The 25,432-nt window shown below is 37.4% G+C and overlaps 1 protein-coding gene across 8 annotated transcripts in view; it reads left to right on the top strand.

Moving 5' to 3' along the window:
• CCDC141 (coiled-coil domain containing 141) overlaps positions 1–25,432 on the top strand; it is a 194,972-nt gene that overhangs the window by 68,793 nt on the left and 100,747 nt on the right. For all 8 annotated transcript variants that reach the window (XM_031451742.2, XM_031451741.2, XM_031451739.2 and 5 more), the window contains 2 exons: positions 2,249–2,502; positions 15,385–15,501. In XM_031451742.2, the coding sequence (XP_031307602.2) occupies positions 2,249–2,502; positions 15,385–15,501 (371 nt within the window). The remainder of the gene's footprint in view (positions 1–2,248; positions 2,503–15,384; positions 15,502–25,432) is intronic.

The raw sequence follows: 25,432 nt of genomic DNA, 5'->3' as shown, positions 1-25,432 counted from the left end.
TTTATTGGACAAATCTAGGCCATGTGGCATAAACTGTTTCAAATTCTTTCCTTTTTATCTCAAAATATCTCTTTACAGTATCTTCACTTATCTCAGTCTTTCTTCCAGCTCTCAAAATAAGATGTCAATTAAAAGAGACAGTTGGCCCAACTGCCACAGCCTCCTCATTGCTGTGTGGTTCACTGCTGAATGCTAGGATGCTAAAGTAGAGTGCCATAGCACAGTGGAAAGAACACTGAGCAACTAATCAGAATGTGTGGCTTTTAGCACTGATTAGTCCATTTCTAGTAGAGTGGATGTATTTACTCTTTAGATTCTTCAAAGTTCTCCCATTCTAAAAATAAAAAGTTTATTTAACCCTGCTGATAGTCTATCCTTTTTTTTTTCCCTTCTAACAACAAATGTCTCAAAGATTGTCCTCTCTTGTTGACTTCATCACTATCTTCCCACTTCTCAACCTGGTAACTGGGCTTCTGTTTCTATCACTTACCCATCACAGAACCCCAAGTCTTCCCAACATCTCTTTTTTACATCCCTAGAGGACTGCTGATCTCTAGCATCTATAGCTCTCCTAATTCTCCCCCCTCTTTTAATCATTTGATTTCTTTCTAGCATCTTACAAAACTTACTGAATGTCTCTCCTGTGCCAGTCACTATGCTAAGTGCTGGGAATACAGTCATGGTCTCTGTTCTCATATTGCATTGGAGCCTAGTGGCAAAGACAGATGTTAGTCAACTAACCCAACATATAAATGTAGAACTATAGCTGTGATAAGAGCTGTGAATGAGAGGAACATTGTGGTGTAAGAACACTTGATAGGAGGATTTGGTCTAGTCTGGTTTGTCTTTTGAGGAAATTGACAATGACTAAGACCTGAAATATGAGTAGAATAAAGGTGGAGAAGGAAGGGATTGAGGAGAATGATGTCTCTGGCAGAGAACGCAGTGAAAAGTTCTGAGGCAGGAAGGTGTACAGCATGTGTGAGGTATTTAAAGAAGATACGGTTGGAGATAAAGAGATTGAGACGATCTCAAAGCAAACATACGGACCAGATCATGCTAGACCAGAAATCATGTTAAGGGGTCTATCCTTAATTCTAGAACAATGGGAAGCCATTGTTTTGTGTGTGTGTGTGTGTGTGTGTGTGTGTGTGTGTGTGTGTGTGTGGTAGTGTGTTTAGAAACAATCTTCCTGGCTAATACATGGAGAATGGATGAAATGGATTGGAGAGGAGATGCAATTAAGAGGTGACTGCACCAGTCCAGGAAACAGATGATGCTTTCTGTGTGGGGGTAGAGAAAAGTATACAGATGCAGGAGATAGAGGGTGAAATAGACAGGTCTTGATATTGATGGGGTTAGGGAGAGGGGTGCATCATGGATGACTCCTAGGTTTTTGGCTTATGGGGAGTGGATAGTTTCCCAACTGCTCCTCCAATTGATCCCCAAGTGAGGTTGCTCGTCAGAGTGTTAGTCTCAACTCCCCCTTTCCACACCCTTCCTTAGTAGTCCTTCAATGTTCAGGCTTGAACTCCCATTTCTACAAGATGTTGCCCAAACCTGTAATGCTGTTTACTTCAGAGAGCACAAACTGGTGGCTTATTTGGCAAAGAGCCATGTTTTGTTTATCCTTAAGTATTTTTTAATTAAAAAATGCAAATTACAAAACATTTAAAAATCAGAAGCTTTCACATAAAAATCTATGTTTATAATTCCTTAAAAAATTGGAAGCCACATCAGTACTGAACTCATATTCCCTCATGTCCACAGTTGGTCAGAACTGGGTGACAGCTGATCCTGTGAGACTGAGCACACATTTTCTGCTTTGCCATCGTCCCTGGCACCTGGCCAGCACATTTACTGAGTTCTTGTTTAGTCACTGCAGGCAATATCCTTTAAACCTCAGATTTAGTCCAGCCACCTCAGGATGCAGAATGCTCCAAGGAGGGTAGGCAGCTCAGCCAGCATCACACCACTGAAAACCAGCTGAACCAGTACCCAAACCCCCTGGTCTTTCAACTCCTCGCACTGAATTACGCTGTTGTTGAAATTCAGCATCCTACCGTTCAGCAGTCAGTGCCATAGCAATTATTAGGGTGAGGTATTCGACCAGTTGTATTGTAGGTGTTTTATGTTTACACATTTGAATTCATATGAAAGTTACATATATTTTAAATTATATGAAGAGCCCACATTTTACTCTAAATGCTTGCTCATCTCACTATTCCTTTTTCTAATTCTCTTCTAGAACTCTTAGAACGATCTCTAGCCCTCTTAAACAAAAGTCAACAACTCACTGACTTCATAGAAAAATTCAAATGTGATGGACCTAATGTAAATCCCGAGATGGTTCAGGGAGCTCATAACAGCTGCCTGAAGATCGACAGCCTTCTTGAACTTCTGCAAGACAGGAGACGGCAACTAGACAAGTACCTGAAGCAACAGCGGCAGGAACTGAGTCAGGTTCTGCAGATATGTCAGTGGGACCAACAAGAAAGTCAGGTAACCCAAAGGGACATTAATGGGGTCCTGACCTTGACTCGTGAAGCTTGCTTATTATGTGGACAGACTGTTTTCTAGGACAGTTTCTCAGTCATCATGGTCCAATTCTTTGATCTCTGATCCAAACTACCGTGTTGTTTTCCCAAGGAAGTAATATAAAAACAAAGATTTTTATTTCTTCTCATTATAATACTGATTTTTTAAAATGGGAGAATACCCATGAGCAGATTTGAAAATGACTGTGTTCTATTGCTGGATTCTTTTTCTCACTTCCTTCTAAGTCACTGCTTTTAGGGACATTACTTTGAAAGTCTGAAATATTCATTGCAATTTTCTTTAATGTTGCAGAGACATGATGGTGCTGAATGGTTGTAGATTGCTGCTAATGTCAGTGAAAAAGTCTGTCAGCCCCAAACAGAAATAATGTTCTTAGAAGAGTAGTCTGGTACCAATGGAAAAATTTGACTTTGGCCTATGGCTGGATGCACAGTGGTTCGAGGGCTTTGGGGTGGGAGGTTGATGAGTTTGCAGGCTTGTTACAGCTTGTTACCCAGATTGTGGGCCCAGCTCTGATCAGTTGTCCGTGTACTTGCTATGCATTCCTTCTGTCCCAATCACTTGAGGGAAAGAGTGGTTAGAACTCTCTTTGCAAACCCCCAACTCCAATGTGTAGGATACTTATTGCTGTATTTCTGACCGCCCCAATCATGCTTTAATCTGTACAAATTAAACAGAGAGAATTTTCAGGGAGAGATGATGTAGGAGGTCTCCTGGTCTGGATGCATAGAAAATGGGCCTTTTCACGTGTTTTATATTATTGCTCTGATCCAACTGGAGAGATCAACATACAGATGGTAGCAAATATGAGTCCAAGAGAAACTGATTCTTATTTCAAGCTGGAAAAAATGAGGACTTAAATGATGATCAACCTTTCAACTAATACTTACTGAATACTTACTATGTGCCAGGTTATATTATAAGTACTGGGAATTACAACACAAAAGATAAAGTCCTTTTCCTCTAGGAACTTTTCTTCTAAAGCATTTTCTCAACTTTAGTTCTATTGACATTTGGTGCTAGGTAATTGGTTTTGGGAGACTGTCCTGGGCACTCTAGGGTGTCCAGAGCATTCCTGGCCTCTACCCACTAGATGCCAGTAGAACATACTCCAGTTGTGATGATTAAAAATGTCTCCACACATTGCTAAATGTCCCTTGGGGGGCAACCTTGCCCCTAGATGAAAACCACTATTCTAGTGTGATGAGAAAGACATATGATAAACAAATGAACAATGATAAGTGCTATAAAGAAAATCACTGAGGGCAGTGAATTTTGACTTGTGTTGATCTACTTTTAATCAGAAAAGGAATCATAGAAGGTCTCTCTGAGGAGATGGCAGACCCCCGAGTGCAGATACCTGCAGACATATAGTCTGCATGCTTTTTGTCACCTCCTTCTTCAGGTCACTATATACTTTCCAGCCCACCTCCACTTCAGCCGTCTACCTTGACTTCTGCCAGCTGCTGTCCTGCTTCTGCTGTTTTGCCTGCCAACCCATAGCCTCTCCCCAGTTTGTCTCTTCTCCCTACCCGACCTTCACATGCTTATTAACCAGAATGCTGTTACAAATGCAGTAGTCTTTTACTGAAGATTCTAGCATAACAAAGGAGAAGTAATGCTCAGGACAAGAACATTGTTTATCAGACAGCTGTTTTTGAAGTTCCTTGTCCTCCCTAACATAAAGTGGGTCCATTATGGCACTCTCTCCCTCTCTTTCTTTCTCTTGCTCCCCTAATCCTGACCTGACACCGTATTCTCAGAGCTGCTCTCCCCTTAAAAAGAAACTTACTCTTATTTCTTACTATTGAATTCATAACCCCAAATCCCTGCCTCTGGTGCTTTCAAAAACCCACTAAAAACTCCTCTTACTTTATATACAAAGTAATTTATCCCTTTTAAACCACAACCTCTCTTATCCAGAGACCTTCTGTCTGCAAAGAGGCTTCCCAAACATGGAACAATTTCCCAAGAATGAAAGAGCAGATGTGAGGAATCTAGAAAAAATTACACAAATTCTATTTATAAACCAAAAATAGACTTATGGACGTAGAAAACAAACTCTGATTACCAAAGGGGAAGGGCGGGAAAGGGATAAATTAGGAGTTTGGGATTAACAGAAACCCACTACTGTATATAAAATAGATAAACAACAGGGACCTACTTTATAGCACAGGGAACTGTATTCAATTTCTTGTAATAACAATTTTATTTGTTTATTTTTAAGATAGTACTTTTGCTTTTCTGTTTCAAGACTATGGCAATAATCATCCACTTGAATCCTCTGCAGTAAAAAAAAAATCACATAAAGATTCAAAATGAACTATGTAATCTAGTTATATGCTTAAGGAAAATCTAGATACCTTGCCAACCCTAGAAAGCAGAAAGATGTCTTAATAGTAACCAAAGTAAGAGAATACAGAAGCTAATAACATTGGTGAGTTCTCTAACTTAGGGGGTCTCATATGTTGGGAGAGAGAGTGTATGCTCTTTTTTGAGGGGGTGCTCTTTAAAGCAGGATTAATTTTTTTAGAGCGGTTTTAGATTCACTGCAAAATTGAGCAGAAATTGCATTGTACCCTCTGTTCTTACACGTGCACAACCTCCCCCATCATCAACATCTCCCACCGGAGTAGTACGTTTGTTATCATTGAGGAACCTACATTGACATATCATTATCACCCCAAATCCATAGTTTACACTAGGGTTCATTCTTAGTGCAATATGTTCTCTAGGTTTGGAAAAAATGTGTCGTGACGTGTATCTACCATTGCAGTATACAGGATAATTCTATTGCCCTAAGAATCCTCTGTGCTCTGCCTGTTCATCCCTTCTTGCCTAATCCTTAGCAGCAAGTAGTCTTTTCTTCTGTCTCCATAGTTTTGCCTTTCCCAGAATGTCATATAGTTGAGATTATACAGTATGTAGCCTTTTCAGATTGTCTTCTTTTGCTTATTAATATGCATAAGATTCCTCCATGTCTTTTCATAGCTTGATAACTCATTTCTTTTTAGTGCTGAATAATATTCCATTGTCTGGATGTACCACAGTTTATGTATCCAGTCACCTATGGAAAGACATCTTGTTAGTTTCCCTATTAGTTTCCCTGTCCTGCCTCTCTGGTTAAACCTTACAACTTATGAATTCTTTCTCATTCAGTTCCTAGTCTTTCTCCTGGGTTTAGCATTATTGTTGTTTGTGTCTAAGTCTTTTAAGACTGTTTAGTCGTCAGAGGCTGCCATAGGTATAGTAAGGCTTTAAGAATGCACAGTTGTAGTTAAAAGAACTAGCTTTCATTTAGACTACTTCTGACAGTCTAGAACCAAAATCAATTTAGCAATAATCTTAAGGATAAATATTATTTTAAATAAAATTGGTCAATAAATAAGATAGTCATTTCCTTAAATATAAAACTTAGGCTCTTAATCTTAAAATACCCAATGTTACCTTTTCTTTTGCTAAAACAGTGTCAGCAGTAAGAGTAATTAATAACAACCACTGTCGTTTCTGTGGGTTTGTAAGGCCACAGATCCTGGGGCCAGATTTTTGGCTGGGTTCAAATGCTGATTCCACCATTTACCAGCTGAGAAACTGAGCAACTGTTTAACCTCCCTCAGGCTCAGTTTTCTGTAAAATGTAGTTGTAATAGTACCTATACCAAAGTGTTATTAGTATCATCAAATGAGTTGTTGTATGTCTAGTGCTTTGAACCTGGCATGTGGAAACTGCTGTATTAGTTTTAGTGCTTTTTATCATCACATCTGAAAAGGACAGTGAAGACCCAACACATTAGATACTCCCCCAATACCACCCCTCTTTGCTCACATAAAGACTGGTCTTACACTGAAGACTAATTTCATTATTTATTTTGCATTCACCAGGAGTGATCAAATAAAAGTCACTTTTATAATCTCATCAGCCATTCTTGTTCAATAGGCACTCAGTTAATAGATTAAAAGAAAAAGGTAGTATTTTTTCTGCTTGTGACTTTAAAATGTTCATTTATTAATGAGTTAAAAATGTAGATGAGATCACCATCCATACAGATAATTGCTACAGCATTTGACACACTGCCACCTTTTACACCTTTATCCAAGAATGAGCATAGTCACAGGCACACACACTTTTATTAAAGAAACAACAAAACATCAAACAAAAACTAATGGAATTAACCCACACATATTATCTCATTAGCTAATATTTTAGTAAATTGAACAAGTCATACACATAGTCTTGCAGCAAAAGCATCATAGATAATTTTTATGTGGTATTTCACTGAATGAAGCACAATTTTAACACCATCTTATTGATGAGGAGGTAGAGTCTCTCCAATTTCTTAGTATTATAGACAGTAACTCATGTTTACTGTGTTTTATTATGTGAACAAAGGAATATTTTAAAACCCAGGTAGGTACACACATAATCATCTTACCTAAGTTTTCAGGTTTTTCTGAGTGTTCCATTTTAAAGTTCTGTTGATGATGCTATGGGGAAGAATAGCATCAGGGACACCAAACTGAGTGTGACTCTGTACTTTGAGTTCTATTATTATGTTCCTGGATGACCTACCTGATAATCCTAGGATGCTGGAACCACAGAGGCACGTGTTTCATTGGAGGGTAAAGATATTTTTGTCAGTTCTGTACTGTTTTTGAGGGAACATAGGCGCTGTCAAACCTTACATTAATACAGTATCAGCTTTGTCAATCATTTTAGCCATGTAAGAAAAAGGAAAATTAAATGGAGGATTAGAGCAAAGATTACTGATGAATAATAATGTGGGTGTCTGAATATCTAATGCGCCTTCTCTCATAAGAACCATTTAAAAGATGCATTTAGTGCTTCTCTGTTTCTAAGTGTCTATGGCCTAATGCTTTTGAACTATGATAGTTCAGCTAATTCTCCTTTAGAAAAAGAAATTAAGTGACCAGAATGATGGTAACTCAAGATTTACATCAATTGCAGAAAAAAGGCAAATGGAAACCACATGCTTTTCTGTCTTAATTGGAATGTGATAGACTGAAAAACGTAACCACAGCATGTTCCCTCTTTATCATTATAAAAATGTGCGCTTGTTTTACATTTAAAGATGAGCAGCTGACCTTTTCCCCCAACTCCAGCAGCATCTTATTTTGCAGATAATCTGCTTCATTAATGAAAATCAGAAGCAGCTTGGAGTATTTTGTGCATAATTAATTATCTTGGCAAGAAGATTTATGAATGTAATTTTTCTCATTTGCTCCAATCAGGAGTAAGTGAGACAAACAAATAAATTAAAACTAAGTTATTCGTGGTCTCTTTGTACAAGACAGTATCAAGGACATCTAGGAGAATTAAGTAAGACAGAAGGGCAGATGATCTCTTTTTACTACCCAGATCACATATACATACAACATACATATCTTTGCAGGAGGAAAAATGGGTAGTAGAATTCACATTTGGAAGGTTTTATAATTTGAGTACCATGTATATCATAATCATGTAACTATATGCAATCATATTCTTTGTCAATAGGCAATTAAAATGCTATCAGTGATGACACATATAAGCACAGCCTCAGGGAAACAGTCTTGTACCTGCTGGACAACTGTAAAACTGTGTGTGTGTGTTATGTGTGTGCACATGCATGTATAGTCTCCTTTATAGGATTCTACCTTCTAACTAGGATTTAGAGCTTGAATGGTTGACCAGCTTAAATTAATATGAGTTAACAAAAGTACCTAGCTTAGTGGCTACCACATAGTAAGCTTTTAAAAAAATCTTACTTTATATATAGCTTTTTAACATTGGATGGCATAAGAGCAAAATAAGGGTTGAATTATCTTCCTGATATTGGTATCCAGTAGTTCAGTCCGGTCACAGATACATGTGACTTTCCAACACTCATAGGTTGCAATTTAGCACAGAATTTCATTTTAGCACATAGGCTATCTCTAGAATTCACTCTAAATTATGCCAAGGTAAATGCAAAGTGTCTTAAAGTGTTTGCAGAAGAAGTATGTGGTTTTGTAAGCAATAGAACCCCCTCCTAGTTAGAATGCATGCTATTACTATTACTTTCAAGGACATTGCATGTCAAAGGTAGAACAGAGGGACTCTGGTACAGATGATGGGAATGTCCATCCCAGCTTTCACACTTATTTTGCTATCTGTTAAGCCCTATTACTGCCTCCTTCCAGTACTCTGAGATCTTCTTCCTTGCCCGTGGTGCTGGAGATTGTTGGCTTTCCTTCCTCAACACCGCTACAACCACATACTGGGTAGGCAGTGGGACGCGTTCTCTCCTCTACTGTCATTTTCACGGTTCCCGAAGACAAGCAAAGAGGCTCAATTAATTTTAATGCTTTTTATAGGGAGACTATAAGCAAACAAGCTAAATGGTACATTTTGAAAGGATTAAGACATTCTTTAAAATTTAACAGTTATGTATCCCGTCAGTATGATAGTTTCTGACTCTCTTATTTTCCAACAACCAGGTGTTTACACGAAAGCTTCAGTATGAACTTCATTAGGCTGCATTACTTGGGATCTGGGATGGTAATATGAAAATGTCAAGCTTTGCTCTCACTCCCAGGTAGCCCTGTAGCTCTGAAATGTCCGTATGTCTTTCTCTTTCTCTCTCTGTCTTTCTCCTCTCTTTCTCTTTCTCTGTCTCTCTGTCTCTCTCTCTTTCTCGCACGTGCGTGTGCGTGCACACACACACACACACACACACACAGAGTGAATGGCTCCAGATCACTTAGGGTGGTATTCTAAGTTATATCGGGAAAACCATGCCTTAGATAGATATCTTCGGCAGAGATACACATCACCAGAACACTGGGCTGGGTCTCTGTTTACTTTCTTGAAAAAAAAAAAAAAAGACTTCCTTCCACTACTGGCAGGATTCCTCTTAATGACTCAGAGGTAATGCTGGAAATAGAATTAGGCCAGAGACTACCACTGTACTGATTTTATTCATTGGAGTAAACAGTTTCCACCATTAAGTAGTTGGAGGTTAAGAAATACCTAAGCACAAACAAGAGTTGAGGGCAATCTTGGGAAGGGAAGATGTCCTTAGTGCCATTTTTCTTTAAATATAGGTGTGAGAAGAGAAATGATATGTTAACACAAGTCAGAATAATTAGAAATGATATGTTAGCAGAAATCAGAATAATTAAATATGTAAAATTACAGTTTCAGATGAGGAGATAGATTATCTATGAAGCTGTTAATAAAGGAACAAAAATTTTTCCTTAAGACAAACAACATATTTTAGTTTTCCTACTATCTATCTATAGAGAATACTGGGATTTTATAGTTTGTTGAGGAGTTACTAGTACCTTCCAGTTGACTTCAGTAACTCATGGAGGGCTTCCAAGTTCTACCAAAAAAAAAAAAAAAAAAAAAGATTGAGAACTTTGTCCTCCTGGAATCTCTGAGATGAAGTCCAAATAATAACAAGCCAATAGTTAGATCAGTCCCAGACTACATCTAAAAAGAAATGCAGTCCATGTTTTTGACAGGAATTCTTTCTTTCTCTGCTTCCAAGTCCTCAGGTACAAACATCAGAGACACAACTTTCCTGCCTTTTCTCCTAATACTCTTTATCACCTAATGGAGCTAATGGATATTGCAGTATGGTTACTGCCTAGTTAAATACAGAGCACGCTTGACCAGGTTACCTAATACAAAATAATGACAACTGGTTTCCCTACTGTAAAAAAAGGAAAAGAACAAAACCTCTGGGAGTTAAAATGGTTATTATAATACTAACATGCCTTTAAAATCAAAGTAGACATTAGAACTGTCACGTGTGACCCTCAGCTATAATTGACAGCACCTTTGTGTATGTGTGCATTTTTGATAATTAGAAGACAGAATATCAAGATGTCTTGAGTTAAAGAAGGTACATAACTGATGCCTTTCCCCTGCTTTATCAGGTTTTTGTCTCTCATAGTAACTGATTACTTGGCAAGAACTCTTATGCACAAGGAAAACAGAATGAAAGTAATTTGGAGAGATTTTCATCTTCCCTTAAGCATTTCTGTTAAGATGTTTGAATTGCTCATTGCTAGCTCGCCTCCTCCAGCATGGTTTTAAACAAAGAGCAAAAAGTAAGACCTGATCTTGGATTGTAGTACAAACTGCAGAAAAAGAGACTGTGATGGCTTATGGCAATCTGATGCCCGGCTTTGGGCTGCAGCAAAAGTTCACCTTCCTGCCCCTTGAGTTATTTATCCTCGACCATCAGAAAGTATGTTTCTGTTGCCTGTGCTTCCTGTGTGTCAGTCCTGTCTTTGGCATGCCCCGTTTGGGAACTGGAATTCTCAGTTTGTGCTTGCCATCGCCTCTGCCTGCAGCTGGCCTTTTCCTCTGAGGTGCTCTTCCTGGCGGGCCTGACCCACACATCAGTTTCCTCTCTAATATAGTACTTCCACTGAGCCGCCGTGATTATTCACAGGACTTATTTCCATGTTAGAAACAGATTCTGTAACTGTATTGTTGTATTCTGGTTTTTAATCTTAACCAGATTCATAGTCATAGCTTAATAAGAACCATCCCTCTTCCCTGGAATCCTTTGGTTCTACTGATGGATATGATGAGGAGAAAAAACATTGGATAGGAAAACGTGAATTCTGGCTATGGCATTTTTGCCTCAACCTGTGGGACTTTCTTGTTGGTTGTGTGACTTTAGATGAATTACTTACCCTGATTGGGTCTCAGTTTCCTTATCTGTTGAAAAAGCAAGTATCTCCATCACAGGAAGGCTGTAAGGATTGCGTGAGATAACTTGTGACCTGCCTAGAGTAGTACCTGACCCCTCTATGGGAAAATCCTATTCATTTCTCATACTTCCTTTATTCTTATCTTCCATCAGGGGGTCAAGGTGAGATGAGGTTATTCAACAAACAAAAACTAGCCTTTCCTTGCCCAAAGCCGATACGTTCAATAGTGCCCTCTACCAACCTTCCCGCTCTTCCTGGTACCTCCCTGCCTCTACTCTCCTTAACACAGCTTCAGTTCACTGTACCTGAAAAAATGCTTACATCTCATATAATCAAATAAAGAAAACAAAAGTTGGGAAGAAGTCCCTTTGTTACCTCTGCTTTCCTTAAAGCAGTCATCTGATCCTCCTTTTCCTTAGCCAGTAAACTTCTTTGAGTCATTAGTTCTACTTCTTCCCCCCATGCAGTGGTCCATTAATGTTCAGCAAAAAGTATCTCATCCCACCATTCTCTTGAGTTTGCTATCTTAAATTGTCCTTAATTGAAACTCAGACCTTAGATCTACACTTAACAAAAAAGGATATTCTGAATATCCTTGAATTACAGAACCATCCAATAAAAAATTGTAATTCAAGCCACATATGTGATTTTAAATTTCTGTAGCCGTGTTACAAAAGTGAAAAAAAGTTAAAAAGGAAAAAGCCACATAAAAAAGTGAAAAGCAATAACGTATTTTTAATTCGACATACCTAAAATAGTGTTTCAACATTTAATCAATATCAACATTCTTAACAAGATATTTTTATCATTTTTGTACTAACTCTATGAAATCCACTCTGCATTTTATACTTAGAGCACATTGCAATTTGGGCTTGTCACATTCCAAGTACTCAATAGCCATGTGGGGTTAGCGGCTACCGTACGGGACAGTGCAGGTCTATACCATTTGACTGAGTTTTCGTGGCATCCCTCTTTAACTTACAAGGCAGCTCCTGACTTTTGTTGGGCATCCCTGATTGTACCTTCTTTGCATCTTTCCTGGTTTCCTTTCCCTTTCTCTCTGTCTCCCCCCACCCCCCATAGGTGTTTCCTCTCCACCCCCCACCTCCCCTCTGCAAAAAAAAATCTACCTCATTCCTTCCTTCTCTACCATAGTTCAACCTCCTCTGGGCACTGAATACTTAAAATGTCATGTCAGACAGGTGAGATGACCACAAACACATCACTCAGGTCAATCTGAAAGGTAGGAACTGGGAAGAGAAAGGAAAAATATTCTCATTTTCCCCTTAATCCGTCATTGCCCAGAACCAATTCCCAGTACATACTCTGACTTTGTTCTTCCTTTCTTTCCACATCTCCCCAGCTCTTGGCTCATGTTTTCATCCTTTTGCAGGGACCATGTTCTATAGAATGTCTCAATGCATCATTCACTGTACTTATCACTCAGGCTTTGGGACAGCAGCTGATATAATTTAAATGCTTATAAAAAGTGCTCTTGGAATATCTGTGCAGCTGTCTGCAATAGCTGCTCACAGCATGACTGGTTTACATTACGGTTGACATGCTGTTGGTTATTTAGGGTGTCTTGCTTTTACATCAGAAGGGCTCTGAGTGTCTATTCTGCATGCATCTCACAGCACACAAAGTAAATCTGATCTAAGAGGCTGCTCGTGTGGACTGCCTCATGATGAGATATCACACCCCCACAGTAAACTATTTTCTTCTGAGTTTTGTGCCAACTTGTTTGTGTATTTCTTCCCAGGATGTGTTTGGTAGTAGAAATGTGGAGATCTATAGAGTCAGTATGCTTTATCAGGCAGGTCAGGAGATATGGAAAACCACCATAGATCTTTCACTACATTCTCTTGTAGGTAATAGTATTGCCGTGCCCAAGAGAAGAGTATCCTTTGGGGGTTGAACTAGTATTTGCCAAATCTAGGGGATGAAATCAGTAGATACCTTTTAAAAATCAAAACAATCTCTCTTTCCCAGCTTTCATCACTGCTGGCATGTATTAGATGACAAGTCTTTGACTCACAAAATTGAATGGGATTATCTGAGGGTTTAGACTTCTCACCTGTTTTTAGAGATTAGTGAACACCTGTTTGTCCCCATGTTTTCTTCACTCAGATTCTATATTAACTTTCCCTATTAAAGCATTCTTGAGATTTCAGAGTTCCTCCCACTTCAGCTAAAAATAAATAAAACTCACTCCCAGGACTTCATAAAATAAATGATCTCTGAAAGTTAGTTATAGTCATGATCCATTTTTCCTTGATGAAACCTTTAAATCATTCCTCTAGTTATGTTTTTATGTGAGCTCGCTGCATCTTTTGTGAGAAATTTTTATAGAAATTTAATACATTAATGAACAAATTTTATAGCTCTTGATAAAATACTCTCTGTGGGCTCCAATACGCACATTAAATATATCATCTAGTTCTAACTGGGCTGCCAGAAAGAAAAACTATCTTCAAATAACTGTGACTACATAAACATGGTACTTTAGATACAAGGACCAGCTAGAGTATGTATTAGGCACAGGTTAGCAAATATTCTGAAGAACATGAGGCATATTTCACATGAAACCTGGTACAAGGTCACCATTATTCTTTTCTTTGCGCTGACGATAGCCTAACATGCTGGCTGACAAAGGCTTCCAATTGGCAGAAAGCTGGAGAAACCATCTTGCTGCCTATTTTTACTGCCTGGTCATACTGGAAAAAAATGAAGTGTTGATATAGACATTTGATCTCCTAATCAGCTTTGTGATATCAGCCCTGTAATGGTAGTGGAGTTTATTCCATGTCAGCGCTAACTTGACTTCTGTGTAGAATGTGTCTGTGTGTGTTCATCATGTGTGTTTATTGTGTGGAGCTTCAGAACTAACCTAGCTTTGTCCTTGGCCACCTGCTTCACACACTTCTCCATGTTACAGGAGTTTAGAGAAATACTGCGGCTGTTGTAGGCAAGACAGCCTCGGCTGGAGAAAGTCATAGTATAATGCTGGGCAGTGTGCACCGTTTTGAGTGGGGTACCAGGATTCATCTTTCAGGTTTGAAGTAATTTTCCCTGATGACCAGGGCTGTAAGACTTTAGGTGACCCAAGGCTGACAGCAGGACCCAATGGAAAGAGCATGGACTTTGGAATAATGTAGATTCGGGGACAAATCCCGGCTCTGCCACTTCCCATATGGCCCTGGATAAGCTGCTTAACCTACCCTCATCTCTGTGGTGCCGATATTATACTTGTTAGGGAACTGTTGACAGAGGAAGAGATGATGCCCAAAAAGCAACTAGCAAACTGTCCAGCATGTAGTGGGTTTTTAGGAATCAATATCCATGATGTGATCATGAGTACAATGCTGTGTAAGATTTGACAGTAAAAATCCAGCTCTCTTTCCTTTAATTGGGGTAAGGAATCTGCATCCAGAGGCCACATGTCATCAGTCCCATGTCAAATTATATCATCACTTGGAAAGATACAGCTTCTTTCAAGTCTTTTGTTATTTATTGTTTTAACAGTATAAGGCACGTATTGTAAATCAAGTAAGTGAATGTGAGTCATGCTCGTAGCCATTTATAATGTCAGTGGAATTTTAATAACTTCTTCCATTCATTTTCTGAATACAAATTTTCAGCAATTATAGCAAATTAAGTATTTTCACATCATCTTTTAATAGTATAAACATAACTCTACATATACTATTTAATATCTTCATGTGAGTCTATGTAACAATACTCAGATTCATAATCTTATACAGGAAAGAAGATATGTATTCTAAAAGAATGCATGATTTATAGATTGCATGGGGATCTATTTTGGTTCTTCTTTGTTAGGAGACTTTGAATTATTTCCTTCATGCTTTGTAATCCACTGAAATGATATATCGTTTTCATGATTTTCAGGTATTATTTTGTTTTTTCTCTTAAGCATGTAGAGATTGAAGTGAAGAAAAACTAAAAACCTGATCATATTAATTTAACATATGAGATGAGTTTATATGAAAAGAAATTAAAGTAGCTTAAGTTTTGAAAGGTTAGAGAACTGTTTCTGAATTTTTACTCACTTATACTAATCATTTAAAATGTAATCTCTTTGTTGCTTCTTACCTAGGTTACTTGTTGGCTTCAGAAAACCGTAAGAGATTTACAAGAGCAAAGTCTAGGTTCATCACTTTCAGACAATGAGGACCTAATTCGTAAGCACGAGGAACTGATAATAAAAGCAAAGGTAAGAGACACATTAAAAAAATAACTGAAAACTGCCTGGACTTCTTTCGAATACACTTTTATAGGTAATTTAGAGGAGCACTCAAACCTCTCTTTGTATATTTTGCTTGCTGTTCCCATTTATATTTCCCTAGTTTCTTAACTTGCTTTGCATTCCTTAGTTTTAGAAAAAGTAATGGCTACCAGTCGGACAACTGCCTGTAGGTGTGTGGATGTGTAAAAAGGAACCACAAGGTGCTGAGGGCACGGGGAGCAGAGCAGCCATGTGGCGGGGTGCCTCTCACCGCTCTGTCCTGTTATTTGGAAATTAACTCATTCATACATGTAGGTCTATAAATATTTTCCAAAATTCTTTACAGGTGCTCTATTTTGATCTGCAAGAAAACATAAGTCCATTTGTAGTAAATTGAGTGGAAACAGTGAATACTTTAATCAGTATCAAGACTTAGAGAACTTTCTGTTATTAATGTCTTGTGTGGTTGATAGTTGTAGGTACAGCTAAGTCACGAAGCTCTGGAAAGCAAGGGGCCAACACTACTTAACAATAGTTGAGCATAAAGAAGACAAAGCAAATAAATATTTTCATGTTTGGGAGGATGGGATTTGGAGGAGTCGGGGCAGAGGGGGCAGCCGATGGCATTTATCTAGAATTAAATCACCTTCTATGGATCGTGATGCTTTCATTTGTCGTTTTTTCGCTTCTCTTTGAACACTGCAGTATACAGAGGTATTCTGAATGTGTGGTTTGAGTATTTGCCTGACTGATAAAGATTCAGTTACAGAAGACTGTGACAGCTGGTGATTTTTTAAGTTCTTTAAAAATTTTCAATATTTAGTTTATCTGTTTGGAAAATTAATTTTTATTGAAGTTTTATAGCAGTTTATTCTGTGTATGTGAAACTCATGTTTTATCAATGAAAATGCTATCAAAATTCCTAAATGCTAAGTACAGTAGATGACCTGAATGCATAGGATGGTAGCTTCCTTTAAAACAAATAAATTAAAACACTGTATACACATAATTTAGATATACTTTGGGGTTATACTCACTGTAACTGTGGATTTAATCATGGTTTCTCACAGCTTTGAGGACAGTTTGGAGTGGAATATTTGTGAACATAGAATCTCAGTTTAGCTTATATCATAGTTTACAGTTCACCTTTGTAGCTCTGATACGCATAAATAGAAAAACATATTCTTTCCATCATTATCCCTATGTTGTAGGCACAAGGGGTTTAAGAAATACATTTTTAATAGTGTATATTTTCTTATATAATATGCATCATAGAAGATTTCAGAGCTGTAAAAAATAAAAGGAAAATAAAAGTGAATCCTGCAACCCTCAGATGATCATTAAGATAACCATTATTAATATTTTTGTGTACTTCCTTTCAGTTTTTCCATTCACAGCCCTAGAAATACATAGCATTAGAGTCATGCTTTTTTTTCATTTTTAACTTTGTCATAAATATTTTCCTGTGTAGCCTAATATCCTTTAACTGCAAAATACTTCATTCTGTGGATGAATTCATATTGCAGGATTACACATTTTAATTACATGTGTAAGCTAAGCCATATGAGTACCCAAGCAAATATTATTAAAAAAAAAAAAAAACAAAACGGGTGTGAATTCCTGAAAAGCACCACTGTACTCAGACAGATTGACTACTTCCTTTCAGGGTCCCGAGCCTCTCAGGAACCAGTTACCAGATCTCATGCAGTCCCATGCACTCAGTAAATAGTTTTTGAGCCAAACTGATTTTAGAAATTGAGGCAGAGAAGCCTACTTTTCTATAGCATCCTTGAAATTAAATTTATTTTCTAAAAAAAAAGTATGTTTCCTTTGCTAGGAGTTCCTGTTTTATTACTTCCCGTGAAGTGTTATTTATGGTATAAAATTTTCCTTCAACTATGGGCTGACCTATGGAACCCCCAGTCTCAATACCATCTTTACAGATTATCAACACATCAAATATCTATTTAGAGATGAATGCTCAAACATAACTTGTTGATAAAAAGTTTTTTTAAGACAATTGTCATCCATTTGGGACACTATACAATCCAATGGCAAGATAACTGGTTATTCAGGGCAGCAGAGGTCCCTGAGTCACATGGGTTGAGAGAGACCCCATTGGTGTAAATGTGGAAGAGGGAGTGACACTCTTTTCTGGAGTGATCCAAGATGGCTTTCCAGAAGGATGGGGTTTTTGAGCAGATGGATAGAGTATGAGTGGTTGGTTAGGCGAGGGTGATCATTCCTGAATCAGGTGGAATAAGGCAAAACAATGACCAGATCAGTTTGTCTATGACTAGAGTTGAAGGTCCTAGCAATGTTCAAACCAGAGAAGACGCGTTGTCTCAGAGGTAATACTTATCCACACTGTTCCGAAGAGAAGTGCTAACAGTGCATGTTCGTTACAAGGAAGGAAACTTCACAGCTTGGAAAATAGAAAAGAATTCTGAGGCCGTGGAAGGTGAGCCTAGGTGGCCTCAAAACTCCCTTTATATTTCAGTCCCATGAAAGAGAGGATATAGATTACAATAATAGTTATGCTTGTTAAATTTAAAGCAGCACGCTTGTGAAAAACACCTTCTCAGAGCTGGCTGAAATTGGATGTCACTAGACTGGGAAAATAGCAACATTTCTTAAGTCTGGGGACAGTATTTCATTCATCTTGGTATTCCCAGCACCTCAGACAGTGCCTGGTATTGAAAAGGATGTTTAATTCACGTCTGTTTTCTAAGTCTTTAACTGTGTGGAAGAAAGAAACATTCTTTTAGTTTCTCTCTGTGATTCTCTGGTGACTTCAGGTAATGACTTATCTATCTGGCCATCCATTATCATTATTTATTTTTAAATGTTTGGCCCTCAGCATGTAGTTAACACAAACTCTCTAATTCATCCTAAATCTCTGGGTTGGCCACTTTCTTGGCCCTTCATTCTCTGTCTTCCTCACATCCCCATTCTCACAGGCACCTACTCTAATGGGTTCAATATGAGTCTTTAGACATATTCCCTTTGCTAAAATATATACATATATATATATGTATATATATATAATATATATACATTTAATTTGCATTAATGGTATTAAGGCATGGATTTCATCATGTTTCTTCCCACAATACTAGTTGCATCTGGCCTACATAGTTCTTTGTGTTCTTCATTATGGCAATTCATAGATGCAGAATAACTTTGGAAAATCCTACTACGTAAATATTGATGCCCTACTTCTACCCTTCATAATTTTAATTACCTCTCATTTCTTTATCCTTTCTAATACCTCATCTTCTAGTCCATTGACTCTTCTACTGCATTCCTTCTGCTATTTGGCCCTTCTGCTGAGTTCTTCACTTCAGCTATTACATTTTTCATACCCAATCCCTCACACTGAGTCTTCTTCATGACTTTTTTTCTGCTTCAACAGTCTCATGTCCTTCTTTATATCCTAAGATGAGCTTTATTCATCTATTAAATTTTTGGTCTGTCCAGTGTTTTCATTCTGTGTCCTCTGATTTAGGTATTTCAGTGTGTTGCTTGTGACCAGATGTTATTTTTCCCTGTGAGTCAATATTCCCTTGGATATCAGCAGCTTCACTTGGTAAGGCAAGGGAGGTGTGACAGCCAGTGCTCGAACTTGTCCTTTTCTGGGTGAATTGGAGTGGGGGTTGGAGGAGATGCCTCTAAGTGCGGAGAGCTCTTGTTGTTACAATTAGAGCTCAACCATTTCTAGGTTTCTTCTCTACCCCAGACACATATAAGGAGGGGACCCCTTGGGGGATCTCCCACTGATTGGACTCTGGACCTTGCTTTGTTCCAAGACCCGTTTCCCATACCTTCCTAGCTCACGTGGTGGAGAGTTAAAGAGGGCACACTCAGAAACAGGTCATGTTGCTTACCTCTCATATATGAGCTGTGGTCAGACTGCAGTGCTATCCTGATGTTTCTCTCCTCTGGCTGGTACTGGGCTGCGGCTACTCTTTTGTTTCCTGAGAAGGTACATTGACAGGCAATGGCCAGGCAAATGGGGAAAGAAAACATCATACCCAGGAAGTGTTCCCCTAGTATATCTCCGGTCTAGAACATCCCATCTCATTTTACTCCAGAAATCCATGTGGCCCTGACACTGCAAGCCAGCCATCTTTTGTCTCCTAAAGGAAGGTTCTCTTATCTATAAACTTTACCCTCACTTTGTTGGCCTTTGTAGGAAGGACAAGCTACATAATTTGTGGGACCCAGTTTAAAATGGAAATATGGAGGCCTTTCTTTAAAAGTTACTGAGATTTCAATACAGCAAGAGCAGGGCATTAATCTAAGTGTGAGGCCTTCTAAACACAAGTCACTTGTCCATAAAGCTGGTCTTGTTTATAATGTTAGGACTTCTGAAAGGACCTAAAAACCTTTATTTTCCTTAGCCACCTTTACTAACCTCTTCCCACCTGGATTAACAGATTTTCTAAATATAAAGATTACAATGCTATATTGGGTTGCACCTACATAGGAAAAACACAGGTTGGAATTCCTGCTGTCACTCACTTGCAGTCTTGGGTACACTTACCCTCTCTCAGCCTCACCTTCCTGACCTGTAAGGAGGAGCCATGACAAACTCAACTAGAAAATAGTTGGGCAGGCACTCACATTTTAGCAGTGGCTCCAAAAATGTAAAAATGTTCCCTTTCCCACCCACTGTGTAAACATTCAAATAGTTTTCATCTGTGGTTTTTCAACGTCATTCCTTGTTCTTAGAGAAGGAATCCAATTTTATATGTCCTTAAATGGGAAGCAGCATATTACACTTTGGACTTTTTTTTTTTTTTTTTTTTTTGAGTGTGGGTATGAGGAGAAGAAGGGGGGATGTTTCTTTCAAAGGAGATTTAACATAGAAATAAGACCTCACGCTGCGGATTCATTAGTGAACCTCATATAAATAATCTGGTAACACAGAGAAAGTAGGTGTTTCTGTTCCCCACAGCTAAATCGAACAGCAGGGAGCTGTTCTGTATTGCCTGTTAGTTTACTCAGTAAATTCTTTCTAAATAAACTTTGAAAATTACTCTATTATTTCTTTCTGGAATATATTCAAATAAGAAATATGACAATTATCACATCTCCTAATAAATGTAATATCTTACTCAGTATGTGTTGAAATAACTGAACTAAAGGTTTTTTTTTTTAATACAACCTTTGACTATGAGTAATTGTATCAAATTATACTTCCTTTACTAAATACTGAAAAATATTTTCCTCTTACATATGTAACAGATAAAGAAATAGCAGATATGGATGAATATAAAGCACCTTAGGTCCTTTTAGATTTTAATCATATATCAATTTGATGCCCCAAGGCTTGAATTCAAACTTTGGAGCTCAGAGTTGATTATAGGGTATATCAAAATGATATGTTCACAAAACTTCCTTATTATCTCCTTTGAGGAGGCATAATCATTCCTTCTTATATATATCAAAAATAATGTTCACACAAGAACTGCCTTCAGGAACCAACCTGTACTTCTGTTGAGAGGAAAAATTTTCCTCTTCCAATTTGGGTCCAGTGATTAGGACCCTGCAAATTAACTGACAATAACAGGAGTGAAAGCAAGGTTTATTTTCACACAGTGCACATAGGAGGTACCAGTAATGGAGAACTATGCAATAGCCCAAAGTAAAGTTTTATAAAGATCGATTTAACAATAGGAAGGTTTTTAGAGCCTCAATAGGAGAGTATAGAGGTTTTATTGGGCTTTTTGATTATTAAGGAATGAGCAGCCTGTCTTCTTCCTGGCTGGAAGCTTCCCAGTGAGAGGGTTTATGGCCACTGAATTCATACTTCCTGGTGCTAAGTGTCAGTCTTCTTTCAATCAGGAGACTCCCTGGAAAGGGGTTAATGGCAGCTGTATTTTGGGGAGGCTCCACTTAAGTTTAGATAATACTTCTTTCTGTGGCTACTAATTATTTAGCTGTTTTCAATGTAAAGTAATTTTCGTACCATTGTGGTGGACTATGGATCCCCCCAACTTCTGTAGTGTCAACCCTTGGTTCAGTTCAGGCCCTTTGTAACTGGTTCACACTAGAATCACACAGGGGCTTTGACAAAATCCTGAAGTCTGGAACTCATGCCCAGAGATTTTATGTGGTTTGGGGAATCAAGATTAAAAAAAAAAATCATTGCCAATCTTAATATATTGAAGTTTTTATCAAAAATGAAGTCCATACCTCCTATTTCTTCTAAAAAATGGAAGACCTGGCAATGTCATGCTCCTCTTTCCATATAGACATAACTCTTGCCAGGAGCCTAGTAATAGCTAGTTCCTTTAGAAACGGCATGTATACTTCAGTATGCCACAGTCCCCGCCATTCCTCATTACCTTCCTCTCCCACCTTTGTTTCAGTCATTTACATTTTGTGCCCGGCCCCTGTAAGCATTTGGATTTAAGACCTTATGAGCAATAATGTACAATTTAAATGGAGTAGCAGCTTAAACCGATTTGCATTTTAGAAGATTACATTGGGGAAAATGTAAATGATAAGAATGAGAAGAAGTTATATTGAAGACAGAAAAGTCTATTAGGAAACTACTAAAGTTTGAATGAGAGTAACTTTGGATGGGGCATGGTAGTTCCTGAGATGGATGTTATTAATGCCCATTTTAAAGGCTTACAGGAAACTTAAAGTCTTATTCAAGGTGTGGATCCCAGACAGTGGCATCTAGAAGTCATTAGAAGTGCTGAATCTGACTCCACCCACCAAACCTACTGGATCAGAATCTACATTTTAGCAAATTCCCTCAGATAACTTACATTCACACAAATGTTTAAGAGACACTGACTTAGAGGATTTTCCCGTATATCTCATGTATATCCAGTTCTCTTTAATTTTCATAGATTACTATAAATTGTTTATAAAATTTTTGATTAACAAATAATCTTTGAAGTTCTGGGAGAGAAGCAAACTGAAAATGAAAATGGTGTAAAGAGACATCATCTTCAATGTTTTAATATAGTAGAATTCACATTCCTTGGCTTCAAGATTAAAACCATCTTCCATGATTCATCATCTAATCTGATTTTCTAAGTCACTGAACATATTTTCCAGTTGTTGCTGAGTGATTTCATAAATTGGATTTGTGATCTTGGCCTTAAGTTCCTTCAAATTATATTATTTGGAGATCTTAAAAAATACCAATGCTTAGGTCCCATGAAAACTTTATTCAGAGGAAAAAGTCAAATTTAAAGTTATAAAATGTGTATATATCTATGAGATAAGGAAGTAAAGCAGAATCTCTTGCAAGCTTATTTGAATAATTTAAATGCATAATTATCATCAATAGAACCACTACAAGAATGTGACTCTTTAAAAATGTTTCTTATTTTATTTTTCTGATTACATAATACATTCTCATTTTTGAAAAATTAGAAAATACATAAAAATAAATAAAAATAAAATTATTCATAGTGTGTGGGTATGCATGAAAATGAGGAGATATAAAACATACAAAAATGAAATATTCCAAAACTGTGTGTTTATGTGGTATGTATACACTGTATGTGTGTATGTTTATATATAAAACTGTGTATGTGTTGTTTTGCAGTGTGATTTTTCCACATAGCACTATGTCATAAGCGTTTCTCCATTCGAATGCATATTTTAAATATGTTTATTAATGATTATGTGTTATTCAGCCATGTAGCTATATCATACATTATTTGAGGGAGCAATACTAGTATCTCAGATTATGATAGTGGAGTGAATGTATACTCCCAGGGCCTAGAGTTAAATTCCAGCATCTCTGCTTACTTCTGATGTACTCTTGGGCAAATTTCTTGTATATCTGAACCTGGGTTCCCCCTTTGGTGAAAGATGGAAATAATTGTACCTAATTTATGCAACTGTTGTGAAGATTAATTGTGTTCTTATACAATAGTACTTAGCACAATGCCTCACACAAGCACAACATAATATAGGCTTTAAAAAAATGGTGGTAAAATAAACATAACATAAAAGCTACCTTTAGTGACATTTGTAAGTTCACAATATTATATAACTGTCACCATTATCTAGTTGCAGAACACTTTCATGACCCTAACAAGGAATGCCATTCCCACAAACAGCCAATTTATTCCTTTTTCCCCCCAGTCCCTGACAACCATTAATCTACTTTCCATGGATTTACTTATTCTGAGTAAGTTATAAATAGAATCATGTAAGTAGCCTTTTGTCTCTGATTTCTTTCACTTAGCATGTTTTCAAGATTCATCCATGTTGTAGCCTCTGTCAGTACATTATTCTTTTTACAGCAGCATAGTATTCCAATGTATGAATATACTACATTTTGTTTATCTGCCCATCACTTGATGTTGGATTGTTTCCATTTTTTGGTTATTGTGAGTAATGCTGCTACGAACATTCACAAGTTTTTGTCTGAATACCTGCATCCAGTTCTTTTGAGTATATACATAGGAGTGAAATTGCTGGGTCATATGATATTTCTACATTTAATACATTGAGGAATCATTTATACTATTCTCCACAGCAGCTGCACCATTTTGTGCTCCCACCAGCAATGTACAATGCTTTCAATTTCTCCACATCTTCACCAAAACTTACTTTATGTTTCTGTTCTTATTTTATTTTATTTTTTCTAGCATCCTAGAGTGTGCGTGTTAAGTATTATATCATTGTGGTAGTTTATATGCATTTTCCTAATAACCAGTAACTCATGATGTTGAAGATCTTTTCATGGCCATTTGAATATCTTGCTTGAAGAAATGTCTTTTCAAGCCCTCTGCCTGTAATGTCTTTTTCTGAACAGAAGTTTTTTATTTTGATGAAGTCAAATTTATCTATTTTAAATTTTTTTGCTTTTGCTTTTGATGTCATATCTATGAAATCTTTGCCAAATCCAAGGTCATAAAGATTTACTTCTATGTTTTGCTAAGAATTTTATTGCTAAAATTTTTAGCTCTTCTATTTAGGTTTTTGCTTGATTTTGAGCTAATGTGTATGTATGATGTGAAGGAAGGGTCATTCTTTGACGTATGGATACACAGCTGTTCCAGCAGTGTTGCAGAGACTATGTTCTTTCCCCATTGAATGGTCTTGGAATCCTTATGGAGAGAATTGACCACAGATGTATGGCTTTATTTCTGAACTCTCACTTCTATTCCATTGATATATATGCCTGTCCTTATGCCAGTACCACATAGTTTTTGATTACTCTAGTTTTTGAAGTAAGTTTTGAAATCTGAGTGAGTTCGCTTTGTTCTTTTCCAAGATAGTTTTGGCTATTCAGGGTCCCTTGCAATTCTACATATTAGGATCAGCTTTGCTATTTCTTAAAAAAAAAAAAAAAAGGCCATTAATATTCTGATAGGGAGTGCATTGTACTTGTAGATGACTTTGGGAGTATTGCCATCTTAACAATATTAGATTTTCTGATCATGATCACAGGATGTCTTTTCACTTATTTAGGTCTTCTATAATTTTTTAAACAATGTCTTATGTAATTTTCAATGTATGAGTCTTACACTTCGTTGGTTAAATTTATCCCTAAGTATTTTATTCATTTTGATGCTATTGTAAATGAAACTGTTTTTTCTTAATTTCCTTTTCAGATGATTCATCACTAATCTATAGAAGCCCAACTGATTTTTGTGCATTGATCTTGTACCCTGAAACTTTGCTGAATTAATTTATCAGGTCTAATAGTTTTTTGAGGATTCCTTAGGATTTTCTGTGTATAAGATCCTATCATCTGCAAATGTCCCTTTCCATAGTCATTTGTCTCTTGCTCATTTGATTGTTAAAAAGCCATTCTTTCAGTGTGTTTTAGACAGAGCTTCTGTAGTGCACTCATGTATTACCTGGGGATCTTAAAATGCAGATTCTGATTAACCAGGTATAGGGTAGGGCTTGAGCATCTGCATTTCTAATA

Source organism: Camelus dromedarius, chromosome 4 (genome assembly GCF_036321535.1).
Source record: "Camelus dromedarius isolate mCamDro1 chromosome 4, mCamDro1.pat, whole genome shotgun sequence".
In the NCBI taxonomy this organism is placed as follows: domain Eukaryota; kingdom Metazoa; phylum Chordata; class Mammalia; order Artiodactyla; family Camelidae; genus Camelus; species Camelus dromedarius.
The sequence above is the reverse complement of the archived record's forward strand: the minus strand, read 5'-3'. Positions and strand labels throughout refer to the sequence as shown.